Source organism: Ursus americanus, chromosome 15 (genome assembly GCF_024610735.1).
Source record: "Ursus americanus isolate L20-20 chromosome 15, mUrsAme1.1.p, whole genome shotgun sequence".
NCBI classification, from domain to species: domain Eukaryota; kingdom Metazoa; phylum Chordata; class Mammalia; order Carnivora; family Ursidae; genus Ursus; species Ursus americanus.
The window spans coordinates 23,810,964-23,834,072 of record NC_142141.1 but is presented as its reverse complement, the minus strand read 5'-3'; the positions used below and the strand labels follow the sequence as shown (position 1 = coordinate 23,834,072).

The 23,109-nt window shown below is 55.0% G+C and overlaps 2 protein-coding genes across 6 annotated transcripts in view; one reads left to right on the top strand and one right to left on the bottom strand.

The window, feature by feature from the left end:
- Window positions 1-2,714: 2,714 nt before the first annotated feature.
- On the top strand, window positions 2,715-11,038 carry GPX3 (glutathione peroxidase 3). Its single transcript, XM_045815376.2, has 5 exons — window positions 2,715-2,877; window positions 7,539-7,692; window positions 8,928-9,045; window positions 9,482-9,581; window positions 9,984-11,038. Exons 1-5 carry the CDS (start codon window positions 2,791-2,793, stop codon window positions 10,203-10,205), a joined length of 681 nt encoding a protein of 226 aa, XP_045671332.1. The 5' UTR covers window positions 2,715-2,790; the 3' UTR covers window positions 10,206-11,038.
- A 510-nt stretch (window positions 11,039-11,548) lies between these two features.
- TNIP1 (TNFAIP3 interacting protein 1) overlaps window positions 11,549-23,109 on the bottom strand; it is a 48,749-nt gene continuing 37,188 nt past the window's right edge. For 3 of the 5 annotated variants that reach the window (XM_087867848.1, XM_087867847.1, XM_087867849.1), the window contains 9 exons: window positions 21,881-21,946; window positions 21,589-21,720; window positions 19,366-19,494; window positions 17,390-17,521; window positions 16,131-16,256; window positions 15,553-15,618; window positions 14,699-14,964; window positions 13,819-13,909; window positions 11,549-12,307 (listed from right to left, as the gene is read on the bottom strand). In XM_087867848.1, the coding sequence (XP_087723974.1) occupies window positions 13,852-13,909; window positions 14,699-14,964; window positions 15,553-15,618; window positions 16,131-16,256; window positions 17,390-17,521; window positions 19,366-19,494; window positions 21,589-21,720; window positions 21,881-21,946 (975 nt within the window). In that variant the 3' untranslated portion in view covers window positions 11,549-12,307; window positions 13,819-13,851. The remainder of the gene's footprint in view (window positions 12,308-13,818; window positions 13,910-14,698; window positions 14,965-15,552; window positions 15,619-16,130; window positions 16,257-17,389; window positions 17,522-19,365; window positions 19,495-21,588; window positions 21,721-21,880; window positions 21,947-23,109) is intronic. The other 2 variants (XM_045815370.2, XM_045815374.2) reach the window with 2 other exon arrangements.

Sequence of the window (23,109 nt, the reverse complement as noted above, 5' to 3'; positions counted from 1 at the left end):
TGGGAATGAAGCCTTTTTGGGCCTTGTGACTTGGTGTAGAAAGTAAACAAGAAATGATAAAGGACCACAAAGGGTTGATATAGAAAGTATCAGACAATCTAGGAACAATACTAAAGCAAGGGGACCTGAACAGAAGTGGAGACCTGAAACACGGTAGAAGCGAACCAGTTACGGAGAGAATGTGGAATGCTCCAGGCAGAGGGAACAGCTGAGACAAAACCTGGAAATAAGAAAATGGCAAGCTGGAAGAATGGAAAAAAGGCCCAGTACAGCTGACGTAGAGAGAATGAGAAGAGGTTGGCTGGACTTTGAGGGTACTGTCTAAAGCACTAAGGAATTTGGACTTCAACCTGAGGCCAAGAGGAAACAGCCTGGTGGAGAATAACATCTTTCAAAACACAGGGTTCTGGGAACAAATAACTAAATGAGCTCAAAAGGCGGGTGGCGAAAAGACTGGGGCATATACTATTTCCACGTTGGTGTTCATGCTCTCGGTGCGAAGGCTCAGCCCTCTTTTGAAAGTAGCGTGCAGCTGGTCCTCAGTGCCCGCCATGCTCCCCCGAACCCCAGCCCCCTGTCCGTGAAGCCAGTACTCCTGAGTTTCTTGCACAGACGCTTTCCTTAGACCTCTGGGACTGTAGAGCCGCAGAGACCATCCTTGAGAGACTGCCAAAGACTTTTGTTTAACAGTTGGACCAGTTGAGGCCCAGAGAAGGAAACTAACTTGTGTGTGTCCCCACAGCAAGCCTCAGGTCTCTGACTCCTTCTTATTTCCCCCAAAGAAACTGAACACCAGGGCTGGGACTAGGATGAGGCAAGTCAGGCAGATAGGGCGCGAAATTGAAGGAGGTACGCACTCTCGGGGACCAGCTGTGCACTTGCAAGACCCTCGGTGCCCCCTGGCCTCATCCTAGTCCTGGCTCTGTGGGACACACCTTGAGGACAGAGATTGTAACTTCCAGAAAACTCTCTAACATCTCTCATGGTGTTTACATGGTTCTAGGCACATAATTTGAGGGTCACTAGATGCCGAGTGATGATAATGAACAATGGATTTCTGACAAACTGATTGGTGTACAGACATTTGTATCTTTGGGTAAATACAACCTTCCAAAGACAACAGAACAAAGGGAAGACTGCCTGAGACTGGAGTCTAGAGGTCTTGATTCTGGTCCCTGCTCTGCCACCGATTTACTCTGGGAACTTGGGCAGATTGTCCTCTGTCTCTAGGCCTCAATGAAAAGGGGTGGTTGAATAAAATTTATCGAGCACATACTCTGTGTCAGCCGCTGTTCAAACGCTCTGCACTTTAACTAATGTAAAGACTTTCTGGACTTCAAGTTTCCCTTCCCTTCAACAGGCTGTGGTTCGAAGTGAGAAAGGCTTTATAGAGAATGTGGGACTTGAGACAGAACTTCCAAATTCCCACGGGGACAATATCGCCAATCAGAGGAAATAGATGCTATCTCAAGGCACTTCTCCACCAGAACACAGGATCACCTGCCTCAGAATCCCCTTTGGAACGTGTCTGAAGGCAGATTCTCAGCCTTTGCCCCTAGAGATTCTAATAATACAGTGATTCTGGAGTGGGGTCTGGGAATCGACTAGAAGCTTCCCAGGTGACTCTGGTAGTCGGGCAGATTTGGGAAGCACTGATCCCAACACATTCCCCTCTTGATGAACAAGATCATGCCAAGACAGCCCAGACCTACCTCACCAACAGTATCTCCAAGCAGAGAAATGAATTCTTCGGTTGATTAATGCAACGAATATTTAGCACCTGTGCTCTAGGCCCTGTGTCAGGTGGTGATTATGGTCCCTACTCTCAAGGAACTTCTGTTCTAGGTCTGTCACTGTTTTAGAAGCAAGTCATCTAGCTGGAACCAGAAGGGCTTCAGGAGGTCATCAACTAATCCCATCATCACACAGTGGGGGAAACCAAGGCCCAGAGGGGGAAATCAACACATTCAAGCGACACAGTGAACAAATGTATTTTCTGCTCCCAGGGTTCTTTCCAGGAGGGGGCTGCATTCAAAATCTGTGGGCATCCATTCTTTGCTTTTTTTTTTTTAAGTATTTTATTTATTTATTTTAGAGAGAGAGCGTGCGTGTGCACAGGGGGAGGGTCAGAGGGAGGGAGAATCCAAAGTATATGCCTCTCTGAGCTCAGAGATCATGACCTGAGCAGAAAACAAGAGGCCCATGCTCAACGACTGAGCCAGCCAGGTGCCCCCACTCTTGGCTTCTTAAGTGCTAAACCTGCATGGAGCAAATGTTCTTGGCAGTCTCACTTCAGATCTTGCTGTCGTTTTTAATCCTGGACATCCCTTCAACTGGAATGGAAGAAGGAGGAAAGAGGGAGCACCACCGGGTGTTTTAAAACCCAGGAGTAAGTAATGTTCGCTAGGATTGAGCCCCCCATCAGTTCTTCAGGGATATTAAAGCCCTGTCCCCTGGCTACGTTGGAGGGCATTGTGCCTGCCTCCTCCTGCACTTTGGAGCCTAAAGAAGAGGGGGCAGCCTCATGGGTTGACAAGGACCAGCTCCCATTTCTGCCCAGACTTGCTTATGTCACTGTCGCCCGGAGCCTAGGGAGGAGAAGGAGGGTAAATCGTGCCCGCCCCTGAAATGCCAGCAGCCCTGCGATTGGCTGCAGGGACTCCGGCCCGGCCGCGGATTGGTCATCGCTGAGGGCTTGAAAGGTGGCTGAGAGGATCGGACACCTCAGACGGCGGTGGCCCGGGATCGGACAGCGTCTCAGGCGAGCCCGAGACGCGCCCCCTGCCCGCCATGGCCCGGCTGTTGCGGGCGTCCTGCCTTCTCTCCCTGCTCCTGGCCGGCTTCGTCCCGCCGAGCCGGGGGCAGGAGAAGTCGAAGGTGAGTGAGCCTCGGGGGTGGGGGCCCGGCGGGACGAGCAGAGACCCCAGGTTTGCGAGGCACTCTTCCCGGGCTCCCCTCCAGGAGGGGCAACACCTGGTACGAGGACCCTTAACTCCCGTCCCTCCCTCTCCGCCTCCGGGACCCCCACCCCGCGCGCCCGTATCTTCGCAGTTTCATCTATGGGAGCTCTGGGTGCTCTGGGGGTGCAGAATGAATACGGAGGACGGTCACTCTTGCTGAGTTGACCCCGTCTGCCCCACGGCTACCTCAGTGTCGCCTTGCTACGTGCATGCCAAGACAGTCCCCAGCAACTCCCCTCCAGGCGGCCCTGAAGGGGGCGGGGGACACAGAAAAAGGCCTAGATACTTGGCGTCTGGGTTGGCTGCGCAGGTTCCCGGGGGAGACTGATAGGCAAGAAGAAAGGGAAGGAACTGGGTGGTCTCCGTCTTGAAGAATTGCAAAGAGGGCTCTTCCAGCCCAGGAATTAACGCAGGTAGAAATGCCACGCTGGGATTCCAGGGCGTTGGACATCTGTGACAGAAAGCACTCTGGCTGGGCAGTGCACGACTCCCAGGACCCTGGCTAGATCCCCCATCCTTTCTGGACCTCAGTTTGTGCATCTGTGGGCGATGGGGCGGGGGCGGGGGGGGGCAGGCGCCCAATGAAGCTGATGGTTTCAGAGGGAATGCTTGGAGAAGCTGCAAAATCCACGTGCTGCTCTGTGAGGGTCTGTTCTGGGCCAGCCTGGGTACCCACCACCCACCGCCCACTGCCCGTAGTGGCCTGGGCAAACCTAGTCATTGGAGAAAGTTGGGGCCTGCCAGTTCAGTGGGAGAGGCAGAATTTTCCTGAGCCTTCGTCTATCCCCAGCAGAGTGTGTGACCCTTAGCTAGAGTGGGGATGCTGAGGCCAGGAGTGGGGTGACCCAGCATGCGTATCTCCTAGGAGAGTGCATGCTAAAGTGGGCCCAGTAGGCCTCTCCTCTTCCCCAGGGTGGGAGGCAGAAGCCTTAGGTATGGACCCAAAGACAGAGATTTGTACCCATCCTCCCAACACACATAACACACACACACACACACACACACACACACACACACACACACACACACCATGCTTGTGTAAGCTCAAGAGAAGCTTTGAGCTTCTGTGTTCCTAAAATCTGGGTCTCTATTTTAAGATCTTAGAAGTCCGTAATTCTATTTCCAAAGTTCTATCCTCTGTTCAATTAGCCCATTCCAGGCACAGGGTTCCTTCTGTACATTTCTATCCCCCCATCCTGTCCTGTCCTCAGCTAAATCCTATTCAGTCTGTTTCTCTTTGGAGTAATCCTAGAAACCGGATGGCTATGAAGGCACTTCTTCCATGCCTCCTCCTTTGTATCCTGCCCCATTCATTGTCGCCAACTCAAAAGGCATTTTCCAGGTTAGGGATGGGACTGAGTTGCAAGATTGTGGTGTGGGGTAGAGGTTAGGGGTAGGCAGGCCAGCACCATGGAGTCAGCCCTTTACTTTCAGTTTGGGGAAAGCCAGAGAAGATTGGGCCCCATCTCAAGAAGGCTGGAGGTAAGAATGTGGACCCCATGAATAACACATCATAGCTGTGTGTTCTTTGCAGAACTCTGGGGGAGGAATAGGTGGATTCAAAGAGAACAGGATGGGTATGGTCTAGAAAAGTCTGAGGGTGAGTATGATCCTATCAGATGCAGCCAGTTAGGACTTGCTGGCTAACGACATGCCCATCTCTCCTCCCAGGCCCTTAGAGTTGAGATGTCATAGCTCCAGATTCTAAGACCCAACCACCTACCTTACCTCCAACTCCAGGGCCAAGGGATAGGATGGAGGGGCATGTGAGGAATGGGATGGGCAAGAGGTGGCAGGCTCGGAGAGATGTCTGCTTCCTCCCAGTTCAAAGGGAGGAGCTGGATAAGGAAGGAAATCCTCCTTGCCTTGCTGTGTCCCCTCTGCAGTCCAGCTTCAAGCTACCCAGGCTCCCTGTGCTTGCTGTGCAGAGGGCTCTGCAGAAGCTGGAGGGTAACAACTGCTGACGTGCACGGGATCCTAGTAACCGCTGGTTTCTAGGTGACTAAACGAGGCAGAGAGAATCATGGAACCACAGGCTGACAGAGCTGAAGAGCCCTTAAGACAACACTGACTCTGAGCCCATCTGACAGGCGAGCAGCCAGAGCCCCACAAAAGGGAAAGGAGTGGTCACATAGAGTCAGAGTCACGGCCAGGCCCAGAACTCAGGTGCCCTGCCCCAGGCCCGGCCTCCTTTCACGGCACCACACTTATGGCAGTGGTAGATGGGAGAGGAGAAAGATCCAAGAGCAGCAGCCCAAGCCGGCCAGGGTTCTGGCTGAGACCGCCTTCAACTCCCAGGCCAGCCCCGCTCTGCCATATTGCCCAGCCGTGGCAGGCCTGAGGCACCCGCACTGCCCCTCTCTGTTGCCTCCTCTGGCCTCCCTGCTGTTCATGGGCCTAGAGGAGGAAAGGGGGCTCACAGCTCACCTAAGGACAGGACTGCATGCCCAATGCTGCTCCAGGCCATGGCTTCCAGCACCGTGGACCACCATCTGACGCCCCCTCCATCTGAACCCACAAGCCTGGCCTCGGTGGCCCCGGTAGAAAGCTTGGAGGCTCTGTCCTCATCCCTTCCCCCGGAGACACCTCGCCGCGCACCATCTTCTTTACCCTGGCTGGGGAACATCCAAGCCGTCCTCACAATAACCGAGGAACCCCAGGGCCTTTTATCCTAGCTGCAGGCAGAATAATCACTCTCCTGATGTGGGGATTTCTCTCCAAGAGGCTTTCCAGACTGTTTTGATCTGCGCATCGATTCTCACAGCCATTTTGGGAGACAGGTGGCATTATCCTCGCCTGTCAGCCGACGGGGGCTCAGACAGTAAAAGTGACTCACTCACCCAGGGCCACAGAGCCAGCAAAGACCAAAGAGCCTAGTAAGAGGAGATTCCCCTCGCCCCACCCCCATCCCGAAGCTGTGGCCAGAAGTGGATCGTCCTATTGTTTACAAGCTTCTGTTATTTGGACAACCTCTTGGCTTTTGTTCTCTTCATTTCCCAGAATTTGTCTTTGGAGCAGGGTGAAGTGGAAGAGGTGGAGGCCGTGCGGGGAGGCCTTGCCTTCTGGCTGCTAGACCTCTGTGGCCAGCGGGGCTGGGTTTTCGTGCCCTGGTTGTTTGTATTTTGTGGCGGTTGTGGCGGAACTGACCCAGCTGGTGCCAGGGAGGCACAGGGGCTAGCGGAATGTTGAGCTCAGGTTTTGGACCTGCCTCCAGCACCCAGCAAAAATCACAGGGCATGGACTGTCCGTCTCACAGAAAACGGAATTGGCACTGAAGCCAAGAAGAGAGCTTGCAGCTCGCTGAGAATGGCTTATTGAAGGGAGCCCTGCCTCTCCTGGCTCAGCAGGCCTACGACGTTTTTCAGGCTGAGGTGGCTTTTCTACACCCTCCTGGGGCCACACCCCACCAACCAGATGATCCTTCACCGGTTGGGCCCAAGTACCTCACCTCAACAGCAAGGCTGCCAGGACTGATGGCGAGGAGAGGGTGTGGCTTTGCTTCTCTGACTCCCACCGCTGTCTCTCCCGGGCCGTAATGCTAGTTTGCACCTCATTTGTTTATTGTCTTGGCACCTCTCTCCTCCTCCATCACGGCCAGAGAGGACCTGCTACAGTGCCGGAAACATTTTCTGTTCCCATCATGACCAGCACCGCCGCTGATTGTGTTACTGATGCCAAGACCCCCTTCAAGAGTAGACCCACGTTTTGGTCACCTGTACCAGAGCTGGGGTGGGTGTAGACAGGAGTCGAAAGCAGTGCCCTGCCGGTCGGCAGTGATCCCATCCTTCCTCCCCCACTGATAGTGACGCCGGCAAGCCTGATCCAGTTTGAGGTTCTCATCCTATAAAAGAGGAAACTGAGGCCCAGAGAAGAGAAAGGACTAGCCCCAGACCACACAGGGAGTTAGCGGCAGAGCTGGCCGTGGAATCCAGGTCCCCCACCTGAGTCGATCGTCACTACTTGTTCTAGAGGTTGACTGGGGGGCAGCAGCTGGGCAGAGAGGAAGGCATATGGGTCATCGCAGCTGCACACTTACAGGGAACATCTCCCATGGGCGAGGCCCTGCTGCTTTCCCCTTGCTGTCACACCGAATCCTCCTGGCAGGCCTCTCCCCTTCCTGGCTCCTCCCACTTCCCTACTTTATAGCAACAGCCTCAGCTTTCCAGTCCTCCAGATCTGAATCACCCCTCTCCACACGGCCGCTTCCTCCTTTCTGTTCAGTTCCTCCTTCATGCTGTTGTCCAGGCCACATCGTCACCTGCCTGGCTCATGGCAACGGCAGCCCCAGCACATCTCTCCAGGCCTGGCAAATGCTTACATGTGGGCGCGGGGGGCGAAGTAATGGTCACAGTAAGCAGCACAGCAGCTTTCCACACACTCACCAGCCGATTACGTGCTTTCATAAAGCATTACCTTGCACAAGGAAGTAGACCTTGGCTCTGGTCCAGTTCCAGATCTTGGAGTGGTCTTGGGCAAGTCACTCTCCCTGTTGGTATCTTTCATAATCTTGAAAACGGAGATGCCCAGATTCCCTTCTGGCTCTAACCACTCCCTGGTGCTGGTCTTGCTCTGTTCCAGACGGACTGCCACGCTGGCGTGAGTGGTACCATCTATGAGTACGGAGCCCTCACCATCGACGGGGAGGAGTACATCCCCTTCAAGCAGTACGCTGGCAAATACATCCTCTTTGTCAACGTGGCCAGCTACTGAGGCCTGACAGACCAGTACCTTGGTAAGAGCCCAGCCCCACTCCCCTGCTTTGGGGCTGTTTCTGCCAGCTGGCAGATTTTAATCACGGGAGCTTTTTTGGTGCAAGTGGGAAGGGGTGACTGTGATCATGAGATTCCAAGCCCAGTATCCCAATTGTACCGTCTTCCATATTTCGGTAAAGATGACTAGATAAGCCTGAGGTCTGATTGTCTTCAGACATGTTCTAGAAGTTTCCCAGTTATCCTTCATCCCTGGGCACCCCAACTGCCCCGAAAGCAGAGGGATGGAGGAGATTGGGAGATTGGGTCTGTGCCTGGAGTGTCCTTTCAGTGAAGTAAGAAATGGTAGCTCTATCCTGCTGAGAATTTCCCATCTGCCCTCAGCCCCATGTGCCCTAGTGCTTCTCTTGGCCCCTATCTGGAAACCAGGCAGTTAGACCGAGGCCTCGAGTATGTGTGTCAGTGGCAATCCCAGGTGTTTCACCCAGGTTTCGTGATCCTGGTATCCCCACTTCTCTGCTTCCCCGGGGCAGAGGAAACAGCCTGAGGGAATAGGCAGGCCAGAGGCATCTGACTGCACCCACAGGAAAACTCCCTGGGGCTGAGCACAGTCTGTCGGTGGGGCTGGGGGGAAGCAAGGGCAACTGGACCCTGAATGTCTGCCCCACAGTCTCAGGCAAATTCCTGGAGGTGGAATGACGGTGGTCTGGGTGGCGCAGGGGGTACTGGGTGCTCTTTTCTAGAATGCTTCTGTCCGGCCCTTGGAATAGAGCAGAGCGTGTTTGTGCAAAAGATGGGCTGGGTGCTGGCACTGAGGGAACTGGGGAGCTGGGCCAGGGCCTCCCTTCGATTCCCAAACTGCCAGAGTACAGGAGGGTTGTGAGGACCCCACCCACCCCCTTGAAGTCCTCTGCCTTCTGCCCAGGGACGGACCTATGGCTCTTGCTCTAAGAAACGATCCTGAGAGTCCTGGAGGAGCCGTCAGCCTCCTGGCCCAGTGGCAGTGGGCAGCTGACTCCTGATAGGAGAGGGTATTGCTCTCTTTCCTCCCCAGACCTCCAAACAACCAGACTGGAGTCAGGAGAATGGGGCTTGTATCCCAACATGGTCACACTCACTGGGCAATCTCGGGCAAGGCCCTCCCTGTCAGGCCTCGGTGATTTCAGCTCACAAGGGGTGAGCCGGTAGAGTGGTGCGGACGAGGCAGGGGTCCTTGATGGTCTACCTTCATCTCTGCTCTCTTTCTACCCTGGCCCAGAACTGAATGCACTACAGGAAGAGCTTGAACCATTTGGTCTGGTCATTCTGGGCTTCCCCTGCAACCAATTTGGAAAACAGGAGCCAGGAGAGAATTCGGAAATCCTACCCAGCCTCAAGTGAGTGCTCGCTTGCTTGGTGTCCTGAGAAAACACAGCCCCCTGTGCCCCAGCCTAGGCGCTGGCATCTCCTGCATTGGCCCCTACTCATGACGGGTGCTCAGCCACCAAGAGCTATGCTCCCCTTCCAGGAACCCTGTTCACTGGCATGAATGGAAGAGGATTCGGAGATAGTGATGACTGCGTGTGTGTGCATGATGGGATGGGGGGCATGGGGAGAGTGTAGGCAGGCGACAGGGTTACTGAGAAGGTACCAAACCAGGAAAAGAAGCTTGCACACCCACACTATGCCTATGGCCATTCAATACTCATCAGCTCCCACTGCCTGGTGAGGAATAGAACCCAGCTTCCCAACGCCCCCTCCCTGTTCAGTCCCTTGTCATTGCTGAGCCCTAGGCCCATCTCCTTGGGACCCACATAAGAATATTCCTTGCAGGTATGTCCGACCGGGTGGGGGCTTTGTCCCCAATTTCCAACTGTTTGAGAAAGGGGATGTGAACGGGGAGAAAGAGCAGAAGTTCTACACGTTCCTGAAGGTCAGTGCATAGCCACCTCTGCGGGAGTCACTCAGCCCGGCCGACCCTGGCTCTAGACAGAGCTGCGGCCACCCCTGGCTCCAGCCCATGCGGATACAAGGCCTGTGCCACCCTCCCCCACTTCTGGGCCCCGGGGGGGGGGGATTCCTGGCATCTATCATTCCAACCATAAGGCTTGGCAGACCCTAGGATCTCAACAGCCCATTTTATAGATAAGGGGACAAGAAGGGACAAATTGCTAGTCTTACAACCCGCTAGAGCCAAAGCTGGTCCTGGGATTCCATTTTCAACTCCAAAACTGGTGCTCTCTGCTCAGTGCCAGGCTTCTCCAGGAAGGCCTGGAGAGGGAGGGTGGGAAGGGCCCCAAGCAGGGTTGACGCTCTCTCATCCCCCCCTCTGCAGAACTCCTGCCCTCCCACCTCGGAGCTCCTGGGCTCACCTGGCCGCCTCTTCTGGGAACCCATGAAGGTCCATGACATCCGCTGGAACTTTGAGAAGTTCCTGGTGGGGCCAGATGGTATACCCATCATGCGCTGGTACCACCGGACCACGGTCAACACTGTCAAGATGGACATCCTGGCCTACATGAGGCGGCAGGCAGCCCTGGCCGTCAAGGGGAAGTAAATCAGGCCTGCCCGACCCCGTGTCCACCATGCAGGGGCTGGGGAGGGACTCTCTTCAGGAAGGAATCCATTTCTCCAACCACACCACACTCCCACAATAGACCCCTCACTATTACACGAGGCCCCAACCTGACACAAACATGTGCATACGATTGTGTCTGTACTGCTGTGCACGTGGGTGTCTGCACATATGCCCACAGGTACGCGTGTGCGTGAGTGAAGAGCCAGCTGTGTCTACCTTCGAGATACAGGGAACGCGTACCATATGGGTACACGCAGCTGTGTGCTATGGAGAGTGCGAGAGAATGCACTTTCTCTCTAGTTCTCTGTTCCAACGATAACCATTCACTTTCAGCTGAGCCCAAGTTAAAACCAGCTCTAAATCCAACTGTTCTGCTCCGACCTAGACCACAACTTTGGGGCCAGCATCTTCCATTGCCTCCAAATATCACCACTGAAGTGCCCAGAAGTTTCTGGGTCTACCACACTGCCCAGTCTCCCTCCTCTCCACCACGCAGCCTCTCTCCTTCCTGAAGGGCCCTCCCAAGCCCCCTACCCCTCTCCATTGTGCTCCCTGAGAGCAGCCAAGGCAGATGTGAGAGCAAGGGCCACGTTCCCCGTGCCAGGAATGGCATCTCCATGAAGGAGGGGCCCGAAGCCCTTGTGGGCGGACCTCCCCTGAGCCTGTCTGAAGGGCCAGCCCTTAGTGCATTCAGGCTGAGGCCCTTGGGCAGGGATGCCATCCCTGCTTCTCTGGAGGACGTGCCCTCTCCCCTCACCCTGGTATCTGGCATTAGACCCCCCCGTCTGCCCAGTAAAGGCCTTTCTGCAACAGCTGAGCCTACTGTGCTTCCTCCATGGGGCCACGCTCGCTGGGGTGGGTACGGAGTGAGCTGGAGGAGGAAAAAAGAAATGGAGTGCTTCGGGCCCCTGCTGTTTGGTTTCTACCTAGACCCGCTCTGCTTCTCTAACTTGGCGTTTGGAGTTTACACAACCAGTTCCCATCCACTCTCGTTCCCTCCCGCAATTCTTGAGATGAGGTACTCCACGTGACAGGTGAGGAAACGGCGTCACAGAAGGGCCGGCCTTGCCCAGTGCCTCCAGATGTGTGAGGGGCAGGACTGGAATGTAAACCCGGGTTACCGGACTCTCAGCCCAGACTCCGTCCACTGCCCCTGGGTGCCCCACCCTCAGAGGCGCTTGGAGCAGAGCCCAGGGCGTATCTGCCAAGAGCCCTGGCGATGTTTTAGGGGACTGGGGGGAATGGGGCACAGCACGCAGTACTCTCACTGACCGGGAAGGGAACACTAGCCAGGGCATAAAAGAACACAAGTCACAGAATAGTGATCTTCAACTTGGATTTATGTCCAAAATTCGTGCAAACAGCTGCCCAGGGACAGCCAGCCACCTTGATCTGGGCCTCTGGCACCCCAAACCTCCAGCTGTGGGGCCGAGCATCTGGTACTTTCACGGTGGGCCCCTCAGCACATGTGGTTGGCGTGGCCTTCATCCCAGGCTGCCAGGGCGCTGGCAAGGCTGCCGTGCGTGGAAGTGGAGGGCCCTGCAACAGACCACCTGTCATTCTCTTCTGCTTCTGGTAGAAGCAGTTCTTCCCGCAGCTCCTCAGAGGGGAAGGGTTGGGCATGGGGCAGGTCCTGCTACTACAGAGCTTAAAGCAAATGTGAAACACACACGTGAACTGAACACGTTCCACAGAGGGGCTGGAACCACTTCCGGGGAAGTTTCGAAAGGAAGGGGTCTCAGCTGCACCCCACTCTTGAGATGGATGTCCCCCGGGGATTCCACAAAGCATGGCAGGTCAGTCAGATGAGGCCTCTCTCCACCTGGTTGCAAGGTAGTGAGCTTCTCCTCGTCACTCCGAAGGAGGGCCAAATGGAAGCCTTGTGGGGGGAGCCTCTCCAGTCTGTAAACAGTTCGGGTCGGGCTGGGGCACAACCCAGTGGCCCATCAGCCTCCCAGCCAGCCAAGGCTCTGGCCCACAGAGAACATGGCCTCGAGTTTTTCAGCAATCTGAGGTCAGGTGGCTCTGCGAGACGAAGGTCTGGTCTCACTGAGGCCCCTCACGGTCATTTTTTGTAGACTCTAAATAAAGAAAAAGATTGAGGACTTTAAAAATGATGGGCTGCGGTAGGTTTCAAAGGCCTGTGAAAACCCAGCAAGCAACAATGGAAATCACAGAGTTGAGTGCCGCGAGCGCCAGGCCCTGGGCTAGGACCTTAGGTACATTTGTCATTCCGTTCCTGTCCAGCCTGACGAAGCAGGCAGATTCTTGTCCCCTTATGGAGGAGGGAATAAGGACACAGAGAGATTTTTAAGAATCTGCCTCAAGTTCCAGATCTAGGAAGTGTTTGGGCTTAGCCCGCCTGGCTCCAGATCCCAGAGGTGGAGTGGTTCTGGGGAGGGGGCAGCCCTGCCCACTTGCCCCTCATCACAGCAGCGTCCGAGGGGTTCCGCACAACCTCCAGGGCTCTGTGGGAACCAGGAGAAAACGGCCGACCAGCCCACTGCCTCCTCCCAACTGCTAGCTTCTCCAGACCGCACCGCCTCCCCGTCACCGGCAGCCTCTGCTCGCGCACCTTCTGTGAGGGGCCCCCGACCTCCCGGCAGAGCGGGCTCTAGCTTGGCAAAGCCACGACCCGTAGAAAACACCTCTTTGTGGAAGGATTCGGCTTCCCTGTTCCCACCCACAGGCAAGGCAGTGCCTTCTGTCCCACAGAGCCTTGCAGAAAGCAAAGGCAGACACTTCGAGGCCCCGGAGTCCTCCCGTGACCAGTGAACAAACCTCCAGTCCCCCACTGTTGATGTCGAACGCCATGATCGGATGGAGCTTTTCAAAATGCAGACCTGATCGGTCATGCCACTCTGCTTTAAACATGCCCAAGGACGGCCCATCCTCTCTCGGACAGACCAGCCCCCTGCCATCATCGGCAGGTCCCTGTGCAGCCTGGACTCACCTACCTCCCTGACCTTGCCTCGCCCGGCTCTCCTTCCCTGCCCTGTCCTCAGCCTCTCCAGCCTTCTCTCGATCCTCCAGTGGGCTTCCCTTCTTCCCTCCCTCCCATCAGGGCCTTTGTCGTTGTCATTTCTCCGCAAGAACATCCTCCACTGTCCCCTCTTCACCCGGTTAATGCCACGCCCTCTGAGGGTCTCAACTCCAACATCGCTGTCCCCAGCCTGGCTCAGGCTCTTCTATCTGCTCTCACAAAAACCCGCTCCAACCTCCAGGCGCCGAAGCGCAATCGGATACCCATCTGTATGATTCCTGGTGTGCATTTTATTCATTTCTTCCTCCCTCCCTGGGCAGGAGGCTCCGTAAGGGCAGGAGCCATTATCTGTTTCCACTCGCGTGGCTTCCCTCGCACCCAGCACAGCGCCTGGCACTTAGACACCACACTCAGATGAATGAATGAATGACTTCAACCCCCTCACTCCGCAGTCACCCCCCTATCCTCTCAACACTGTTCTGGAACGTGAGGCCTCTCTTCCACCAAGAGCAGAAAGTAGTGACATTGTCCCCAGACTAGGCCGTTCCTGGCAGGTAAGAAGTTATCTCCCCAAGGGGAAGATGAGACCCAGGGCCAGACCACGCTCACCTGGTGCCACAGGCCTGGTCGTGGGCAAGTCCATCACTTGGGAGCTCTGATTGCGCATCCCGCCACAGGGCGGCCGCCAGGTGTATTCTGGCTGCAACAGAATCGGTGCTTAGTAGTCAAAAACCACACTCGAACATTCCAGTAGCAACTACCACGCCAGCACAGCACTAAATACACGTTAATCCGGCACAACTGAATCCTTACAACAATCCAGGTGGCCATCCCCATTTTACAGGTAAGGAAACTGAGGCTGAGGGGTTAAGAAACTTGCTGAAGGTCACCTAGCTAAGAAGGTGGCCAGGCTTTGGTTCCAGGTCTCTATAACCCCAGAGCCAATCTCCTAGGCCCTGCACTCTACTCCAGTGTTGATCTCCAAGAAGATGTGTGTAAAGATGGGGCAGAGTAGGAGAAGCCAGAAGAGAGGCCAGGCAGGAGGCACCATCATTGTCCAGGTGGGAGCGGGGATGCCAAAGCAGGACCGTGGCAGAAGGATGGAGAGGATGGGACACGTGGCAGCAGCTCTTTGGAGAAAGAATGATAAGCAAATAAAAGGAAAGGAAGAAGGGACGGGAGGGGAGAGGAAGGGAAGGGAAATTGGAAAGGGGAAAAGAGAAGGAAAGCAAAGGAGAGAATGCATGGTGAGGACCTGGCACCTGGTTACAAGTGCAAGTTCTAAGAAAAAGTCAAACCCAAACTCTCATCCCCCTGGCCTGCTTGGTTGGAGGGAGCCCTCCTTCCTGCCCTCCCTTTGAGCCTTTCCTGTCCTACACCAGAGACCCTGAGGGGCTTTGGGCTGGACGGTCCTGCCTGGCTCTGGACATCTGCCTGCACACAGTACTGCTCAGCCAAGAGCCAAGGATGCAGTCTCACACCCCCTCACCTGACCTTGCCTCTGGAAAGCGCATGGGCTGGCCTCTCTGTGTGTCCTGGAGTGAAGGGGGGACGCAGACTCACCAGATGGAAGAGGCGTGAGTTTGGGAGTGGGGGTGGGTGCTCCATGGCCATGGGGGGCGGGGGGTAGCGGATCTGGGACCAGTCCTCAAAGCCGTGGTGTGGCACCATGGCTGGCATGGGCGCGTAGGCGTAGGGGTAGGCCCCGCACAGGTGCTCTGGGTGGGGCTCCACGTGGTAGCGCTCCGCAGAGGCCTGCAAGAAATGTTGACGTCTGGCTCTAGCCTGTGACAGGCCATCCCCAGTGACACCCGTCTCATCTCCCTTTCTCTGCTTGGTGTTTTAGTTATCTGAAGGCTGGTAGATGGGCACAGGTGGCTGGGTACCGGTTCACAGGTCGCTGGGTATAAGAACACAGGTGGCTGGTAGATGGGCATAGGTGGCTGGCACAGGGGCACAGGTGGCTGGGTATAGGGATACAAATGGCTGGGTATAGGGACACGGGTGGCTGGGTATAGGGACACGGGTGGCAGGGTATAGGGACACAGGTGGCTGGGTATAGGGGCACAGGTGGCTGGTACAGGGACACAGGTGGCTGGGTATAGGGACACAGGTGGCTGGTACAGGGACACAGGTGGCTGGACAGGGGCACAAAATATCCACCGATGACAGCTAACGTGTCCCCGGCGCCTGCTCTGTACCAAGTACGTTCGAAGTGCTCGACCTGCATTACCTCACTAATTAGCTGGACGCCTGCGGAGATGCTGCCTGTCCCCTCAGACTGTAGCTCCCTGAATAAGGTGAGATGAGGTAAGTGCTCCCTCCTCCCTCAAACCTCCTCACCTTCGCTTTCCTCTTCTGCTGTTTGAGGGCTTCTTTTGTCTTCTCCTCGTCTTTGAACGCTTTTAGCTGAGAGAAGGAGGGAGGGAGAGAAGACTGTTGGCCCAGGCACGTCCTGCCAGGCCCGGACCCAGGCCATAAGCAGCCCTGAGCGCTGACAGGCTGATGCACGGGCCAGCACTCTCGGTGGCCAGCCTGGCCGAGCCCCGGGACGGAGGGCCCCGGTGGGGCAGAGCACAGCCCTGGCTGGTGGCTGCAGGTGATGCTGCTCACCGTGGGTGGTCTGAACACAGGTCAGGAGGGTTCACACGAGCCTCCTGTTGCTGTTGTGTTCCTATTGACACCCTTTAGTTCTATTCCGTGAGAGAGTGGGGGGCTCTGATGGTGGAGGTGGGAGGCAGAGGTCAGAAAGGGGAGGGGACTCACTGAGGTATGCAGAAATTCGGTAGCAGAGCTGGAAGAACCAGGGTGTCCTGACTTCCAGTCGCACGCGGGACCCGCCAATCCACACACGCCCCCCCCCCCCCCCCCGCCCCGTGAGGCCAGGCCGGGTGCCCCCTCCTTGGCCCAGCTGCTCTCACCTGGGCGTTGGACAGGGTGACCTGGGCCTGCAGTTTCTCCACCTGCTTCTTCAGCTCTTCCTTCTCCTCATTCATACGTTCTCGATCACTGCGCTCCCTCTGGAAGTCCTCCTCAAAGATCTTCACCTGAAAGGGAACGGAGGGGAGGGGAGAGGAGGGCGGGGTGAGGGAGGAAGGGCTCAGACTGCTCTGGCCTCCTGCTGGTTTCACCCCATCCTCAGTCATTGTGAGAAGGGGAACGGGTGCACCCGTGGCTCCCCACCCCCACCCACACACAGAGTAGAGCTAGGTCCCTCGAGTTTACAGCTGGGCTTCAACATAGGGCTTTACTTAAACAAGGTATCCATGGCTTAAAAAAAAAAAAGAGGCGGGTTCACAAGCCCCCAACCAGTCCAATCCTTTCATTCAGCTAAAGCCCCCACAAGAGGTGAGGCCACAGGCCCAGAGCGTGGGTGCAAGACTAGAGTTTGTCTCCTGGATCCCAGAGGACCTACAGAACTCTCCCCCAAGGCTTCGCGGGTGCCCTCAAGGAGAAGGTCTCCATTTATGCTAGCATGTCTTTAACATCTTTCCAGTATTTACTAATTTCCCTTCCCTTCCCTGGAAGAGGACTCAAGTTCAGAGTCTTCATCAGGCAACAGTATCCAGCTAGACTTTAATACTGTTTTTCTTTCACTGTATTTATTGCTTACAGTTACTTTCCATTTGTGACAAGTACTAAGCAGTGTTTTCCATTTCTAGTAGTGATATAAAGTTCCTTTTTAAATACATTTATTGAAAGTGATTTATTTAAAATTTATTTATTTTTAAAAGATTTTTATTTATTTATTTGACAGAGAGAGAGGACACAAGCAGGGGGAATGGCAAAGGGAGAGGAAGAAGCAGGCTCTCCACTGAGCAGGGAGCCCAATGTGGGGCTGGATCCCAGGACCCTGGGATCATGACCTGAGCCGAAGGCAGACGCTTAACTGACTGAGCCACCCAGGCGCCCCTAAAACTTATTTTTAAAATACCAGGTTAATAATAGCACAGCTTGGGTATAGAGATGGTTAGATCAAACAGGTGGCAGGGGAATGACCTAGTTAGGGACACAGTGCCAGAAAGGATAAGCCTATAACCAGCCAGGGGTCCTGGCCAACAGCCAGAAGGTGGACTGCTAATTAGAGTTTCCACATGATTCCAATCCCATCCTGGGTCCTCAGGAATGCTCCAGCTCCCCACTCAGCACCTCCTACCTGACCTCATCCTCTCGGGCTCACCTGCTGTCTCAGCAGTTCGTTCTGCGTGACCAGCTCCTGTTCCCTTAGGAGGCCGCCAGCTCCTTCCGGGCCCCCAAATGCTGCTGATGGAGAGGAGGGGGAGGCCTGGATGCTCAGGGCTTCCTCCAGGGCCTGGGATCAGGAAGAAGGGAGACAGGCCCATCAGCAGGAGCCCTGGAAGTCTGGCCTCATTGGAGAGGTCATCTTCAGTGACCCCCTTCCTGACATTAGTGACGATACTAACTGCTATCACCAGTACTATTTATTCATCCTGTACACACATCATATCATTGGATCCTCTCCACGGTCCTAAATAGAAAAGACTATGACTGTCACGTCCATTTGACAGATGTGAAAACTGAGCTTCAGAAAACCGTGATGTGTCCAAAGTCACATAGCTTAAAAGCAGGCTAACCGGGGGGGGGGTCCTCACCTAGAAGGGAGAAGCTCCCCTTCCCTGGGCAGGTGCAGCTCACTTCCTAGCACCCAGACCTAGAGAGAATACTAAGCCCTTCAGGGAAGCTTCCATGTCCTCAACCACTGCATTGCCCTCAGATTCTTCAGCTTTCCAAACCCATGGCTGCCAAGCCTGCCTTTCTGTCCCCAGCTCTTCTGTAGTTAGATTACACTGGAATTTAATTTTGACTTATTTAATATTTTGCCTTTCTAAGCATGAAAATGGGCTGAAACATCACGAAATAACATTTTGAAGATAAAGAAGAAAAGCATCCTTATTCTACCATGCTCACAAAATACTTTCCTTTATGGAAGCACTGTGCTCAGAGCTTCTTAAAAGGTCCCTATTAATGGGTTTTCTCCTTCAGCTCGGTTAACGTGTTACCCGAGAACTCTGGAACCCCGCTCGGGACCCACCACACTCATCACCACCTGGACGTTAGCCCCCAGCACGGCACCCACAATGCCTCCCTAGACAGTGGGGGGATAAAGAAAACCTCCCCCAACTTGGACTTGGGTCCCGCTTAGTCTCCTTGATTCTCCCAGAAACCCACGGAAACTGCTGAGCCGAAGGTAAGCCCCAGACGTTGGAGGGGAAGTTACAGCTCCACTTTACCCTCCTGCTCCATCTGCCTATTTCTCAGATGAGAAGACTGAGGTCCAGGGACAGGGAGAGGCTTGCCTGAGGTCACAAGCAAAGCAGGGCACTTGCCTTGCATCAGTCGCCCACATGTGTGTCTCTGTCCCCCGTTATGCCAGGGAAACCCGGAGGGCAGTGATCCAGCCTGAGTGACCTCTAGGGTCCAGCACCATGTGCAATACCGTGCCCGGATTTAGCCCCTCGACTCCCCCAGCTCGGGACAGGTCATTCTTTTCTCTGAGAACAGGTCCCAAGGTTCCCCAGACTCGGCAAAATCAATGCGTATCAAAGCCCAAAACCAAAGAGAAAGGGTTCCCCCTAGCAGAGCTGGGGCCCTGTGAACATGCCAAACTCAAGCCACAGCCTGCTGGGGGCAAGGTTAGGGGACGGGGGCGGGGGGGAGGCAGACAGACAGAAAAGGAGGCAAAGATGAACCACAGACAACTCTTCCAGGCTTTTGGAGAACGTTTTCTTTCAAAGCTTCCTCTTGTCAGCTCGCTCCTTTAACCCCTGTGCTGGAAGGTGTCCAACCAGGGTTCAGATGGCAAAACTGAGACTCGGAGAGGCTGGAGTGGCGAAGCTAGGGCTAGCACCAGCCCCCAGAGCCAGCCTCACCCCTACCCACTCGCCTTGGCTCAAAGCAGCGGGTATCTGCTCCACCCAGATGCCCGGTCTCCCTGGGTCCCGATCCCCGAGGGCAGGAACCCTTGGGCCTCTGCTCATCCACTCCCTTCAGAAGGTGTTTCCCGAGCATGTGCTTGGTGCTGGGCACTGTGCCAGGCGCTGGGGGCACAGCAGCTGGTGAAGAGAAGCACCTCCCCCTGCTGGAGGGGAAGACAGATCATCAAACAGGCCATCGAAGGAGATGCAAGGCGCCCACCTTGTTGAGCCTCTGGATCTCCTTTTCCTGGTACTCCCGCTGCCGGGTGAGCGGGCTCAGCTGATCCTGCAGGTACTTGACCTTCTGGCGCAGCTCCTTGGCCTCCGCTGTCAGCTGCTCCTTGTCGGTCTGCAGGGAACACGGGGCTCGTCAGCAGGGAGCCCCTCCGGAAGGCCTGAACTCCCTGCATCGCCAGCCCCAGCCCTCGGTCAGCCCTGCCTCCTCTCGGCCTCTCTCTCAGCAGCCCCCAGTGCTCACGTGAAGACACCACGCAGGGCAGCAGAGCCATAATGCCCACTGCGTCCTGTCCTCAAGGAAAAGGCAGCTCAGTTCAGTGAAAGACTCCGGGTTCTGATACCAGCTCCTTTGCCAACGAGCCAAGACCTTGGCCACTGTCACAGTACTCTCTGGTCTATGCTCACCTAGCTGCCATGGCTCGGGGGCTCTTAACGTGAATCGCGGATGGGTGTCAGGAGGTCTGTGAACCCCAAAACGGGATGCAAAATTTTGCTGTGCCATTTTCTAGGGAGAAGAGCCATAGTTGCCACGAGATTTGCACAGGGCTCTTCTGTGATACACAGAAGTGATCAGCCACTGAGAAATACCTAAAGGACCTTTTAGCTCTTACAGTCTCTAAGCCGAGGAGAGAAGACACTTAAAGAAATAAACGCAGCGTAAAACGTAGACAGCGTTCCTCCACAGAGAAACAAAGTACTGCTAGGTGAAAAGAAAGAATGTCACAGCTGAGAAGAAACCAGGAGGGCTTCAAGGTTGAAGCTCACTATGGAAGAGACAGGACTCCTTCACTACAGGGGGCCACACTGGACTGGCCTTCAGAGAGCATCAAATCCTAATTCCTGATGTTATGGGAATGAATGTCCAGAGAGGGGAGGTGACTTACCTAAGGCCACACAGTGAGCTGGGGCTAGAAGCCAGGTCTCCTCATTCTGGTGCTCTCTCTCCCCTTGCAAGTCAAAGGAAGTGTTTCAAACAGGGGAGGTCAGCCAGAGAACGGGGAGAGCAGCCTTGGGCAGACCTTGTGGGAGGTGTTCTGGACTCCCACTTGAGAGGCTCCAGGATCAGCATGGCCTCTATCACCATGTGTCCTTAACACAGGGCCACCTCCCCGCCGCTAACAGGGAGCACTGCCCCATTCCAGGGACTTATCTCACCCACCAATGCAAGCTAGGGGAAGGGACCAAAGAGCTAGAGCTCTGGCGGACAGTCCCAGACGTGAGTGCACTCGGAGGAAATATAGGAAGTGTCCTCCCTAACTAACACACACCTTCAAGGCAAGGCGTGGTCGCTGGGGCAGGCTGACCCCTCCGATAAAGCCCTGAGTGTCACCTGCTGACAGAGGGAACTCCGAAATGCAATTTGTGTTGAACATGGCCATTTTCAAGCTAGGCAAAAGCAGACTGTGCCCAGTTCCCATGAAGGGGAAGACACTATAAATACAATCTTAGAGTCTGGGGGTCCAGTGGCCTTTCCTCTTTAAGCTGTCCCAGGATCCTGGAAGGCCTCGGCTGCTATCAGTCACACTCTGATGGATCAGAGGCTGTCTTCAGGGGACGTGCTCCTGGCTCCCCTCAGATTGAACCTGGTTCCCCTTTATGCCCTCTCCCTGCTCCCTGGAACTTCTCCTGTGATACGAAGACACTTGTATGTATTTGCTTCTGTAATGACCTGTTTCCCGTTTCTTCCCCACCCGCTGATCTGTTCCCCGCTGCGTCTCTGAGCCCAGCACGGCGCCAAGTGCACGCTCTGTTGAACAGCGGCTAGACGAGTGAAGAAAGGGAGCTCTGTCTAATATTTTGGCAGCCCCCCACCGAACAGCCATCACTACTCTAAACACTCAGCGGCAGCTCACTGCCATCAAGCGCGCAAGCTGCCTGCGTGTGTCTCCTTCAGTCTATGCTTCCCAGCGCGGTTCCCTAGTCCGCAACATTTCAACTGAACAAAAAGCTCTTCTGCGCGCAAACACGAAAATATAGAAAACAATAGCTGACCCAATCTCCTCGATCTTCAGATGGGAAACTGAGGTACAGGGAAGGAAAATGCTTTTGCTGTGGCCACACAGCCCTTAGCGCTAGAGCCAGAGCTGGAACCCCCACACCCCCCGACTCCAGCCCCACCGTCTATTCACTACATTGAGCTCTCGGCTACTGGGCCGGGGAGAGAGGCCTCCCGCCCGGAACCGGCAGCGGCCAGCAGTCAACTTGCCTCCTCCATTTCGATCTTGGACTTGGCCAGGAGGAGCTTTCGGTCAAAGTCACGCTGCTTCTGCTCCCGCTCAGCCTCCAGGTCAGTCACCTGCTTCTGTAGGTCCGCCAGCTTCTGGCGCAGCTCAGTGATCTGGGTTCAAAGGCAGAGAGGGGGAGTGCGTGAGGGAAGGGGTGAGCCTCCAAGGTTCAAAGCTCCTGAGAAGGAAGCAGCAGGCGGGAGACCGGGGAGGCCCCGAGAGCACAGCCAGGAACCGGGGACTCAGCCATGAGTCCCCATCACCCCACTCTACCTTCTGCTCGTACTGCTGCTTCATAGACCGGAAATGCTGGTCCCACTGCTTGTTCACCTCGAGCAGCTGTGGGGAGAGACGGGTTAGCAGGAGACGAGCAGTGAAGGCACAGGGAGGGACGACTCGGCACAGCCCGGCTGCCCACGGTGCGCGCGGTGCGTGCGGGAGACCGGCGGCCACGGACGCTCTGCTGCCAACACTCCCTCCTTGGAGACTCGGCGCTCCCCGCTCCCCGAGGAGGAAGCTCTATCCTCGCCAGGGAAGCGGGACTAACACAAAGAGCAGCGCATAATTTGGGTGCACAGGTTCACGACACACGTGCAACCTGGGATCGCGCAGGAAAGCTTCCCGCTCCCATTTTCCTTAACCCTGAAAACGAATCCTGGAGAAGCATGTGCGTGAGTGTGTGGCGGTACACACGCACCGGCTGGCCGTCTCAGCAACGTGGGTGACAGCAAAATCGAGAGGACTACCGAAGCGTAGGAGGTGTGTTAAGAAAATTACCCTATAGCCTGAAAACGAGGCGCTGTGCAGTTTTTAAGAAAATCAGGCCCCTAATACTCTGTGGCATTTCTAAGATGACCCGAATTATTTGCCATACGTGACACAACACTTCCTCAGGGAAAAAAAAAACAATCCCACGCCATTAGATACATAAAACAATGGGAAAAGCTATCCCCGTTTCAGACACGTTAACATACGATAAAGAGTACTCAGAAGGGAAGAAATAGAGTGTATGTTTCATACGTTAATAACTATCCTCGAAGATATAGTTAATTTTGAAGAAAAGAAAAACAGTAATCTGCAATCATGCAGTATTGAGGATATAATTTTTTCTGCTTTTTTTAAAAAACACATTAGACATTAGTAAGTACATAATGAAACTTTGGGCTGTTGCCAACACGTGGGCATCTCTAGGTGGTGAGATTCTAATTATTTTTCTAATGAGCATTATATTACTTCTGTCATCAGGACAAACACCTTACAGCAATACAAAAAGAAAACCAAAACTGATATACACGTAAGCAAAAGACTGATGGAGGCCTGACTTGCAAATGGGCTGGAGGCCCAGGAAGGGCAGCAAGGCCCAGGGATCCGGAGGAGAAGCTGAGCTGTGTGGGGACGAGCAGCAAGACAACAGATAGGATTGGGCTTCCACCTCCAGTCTGGAAATAGTGGCCTGGGGTGGGAGACGGAGGAGGCACATGGGCACAGCCTCCATTCTGGAG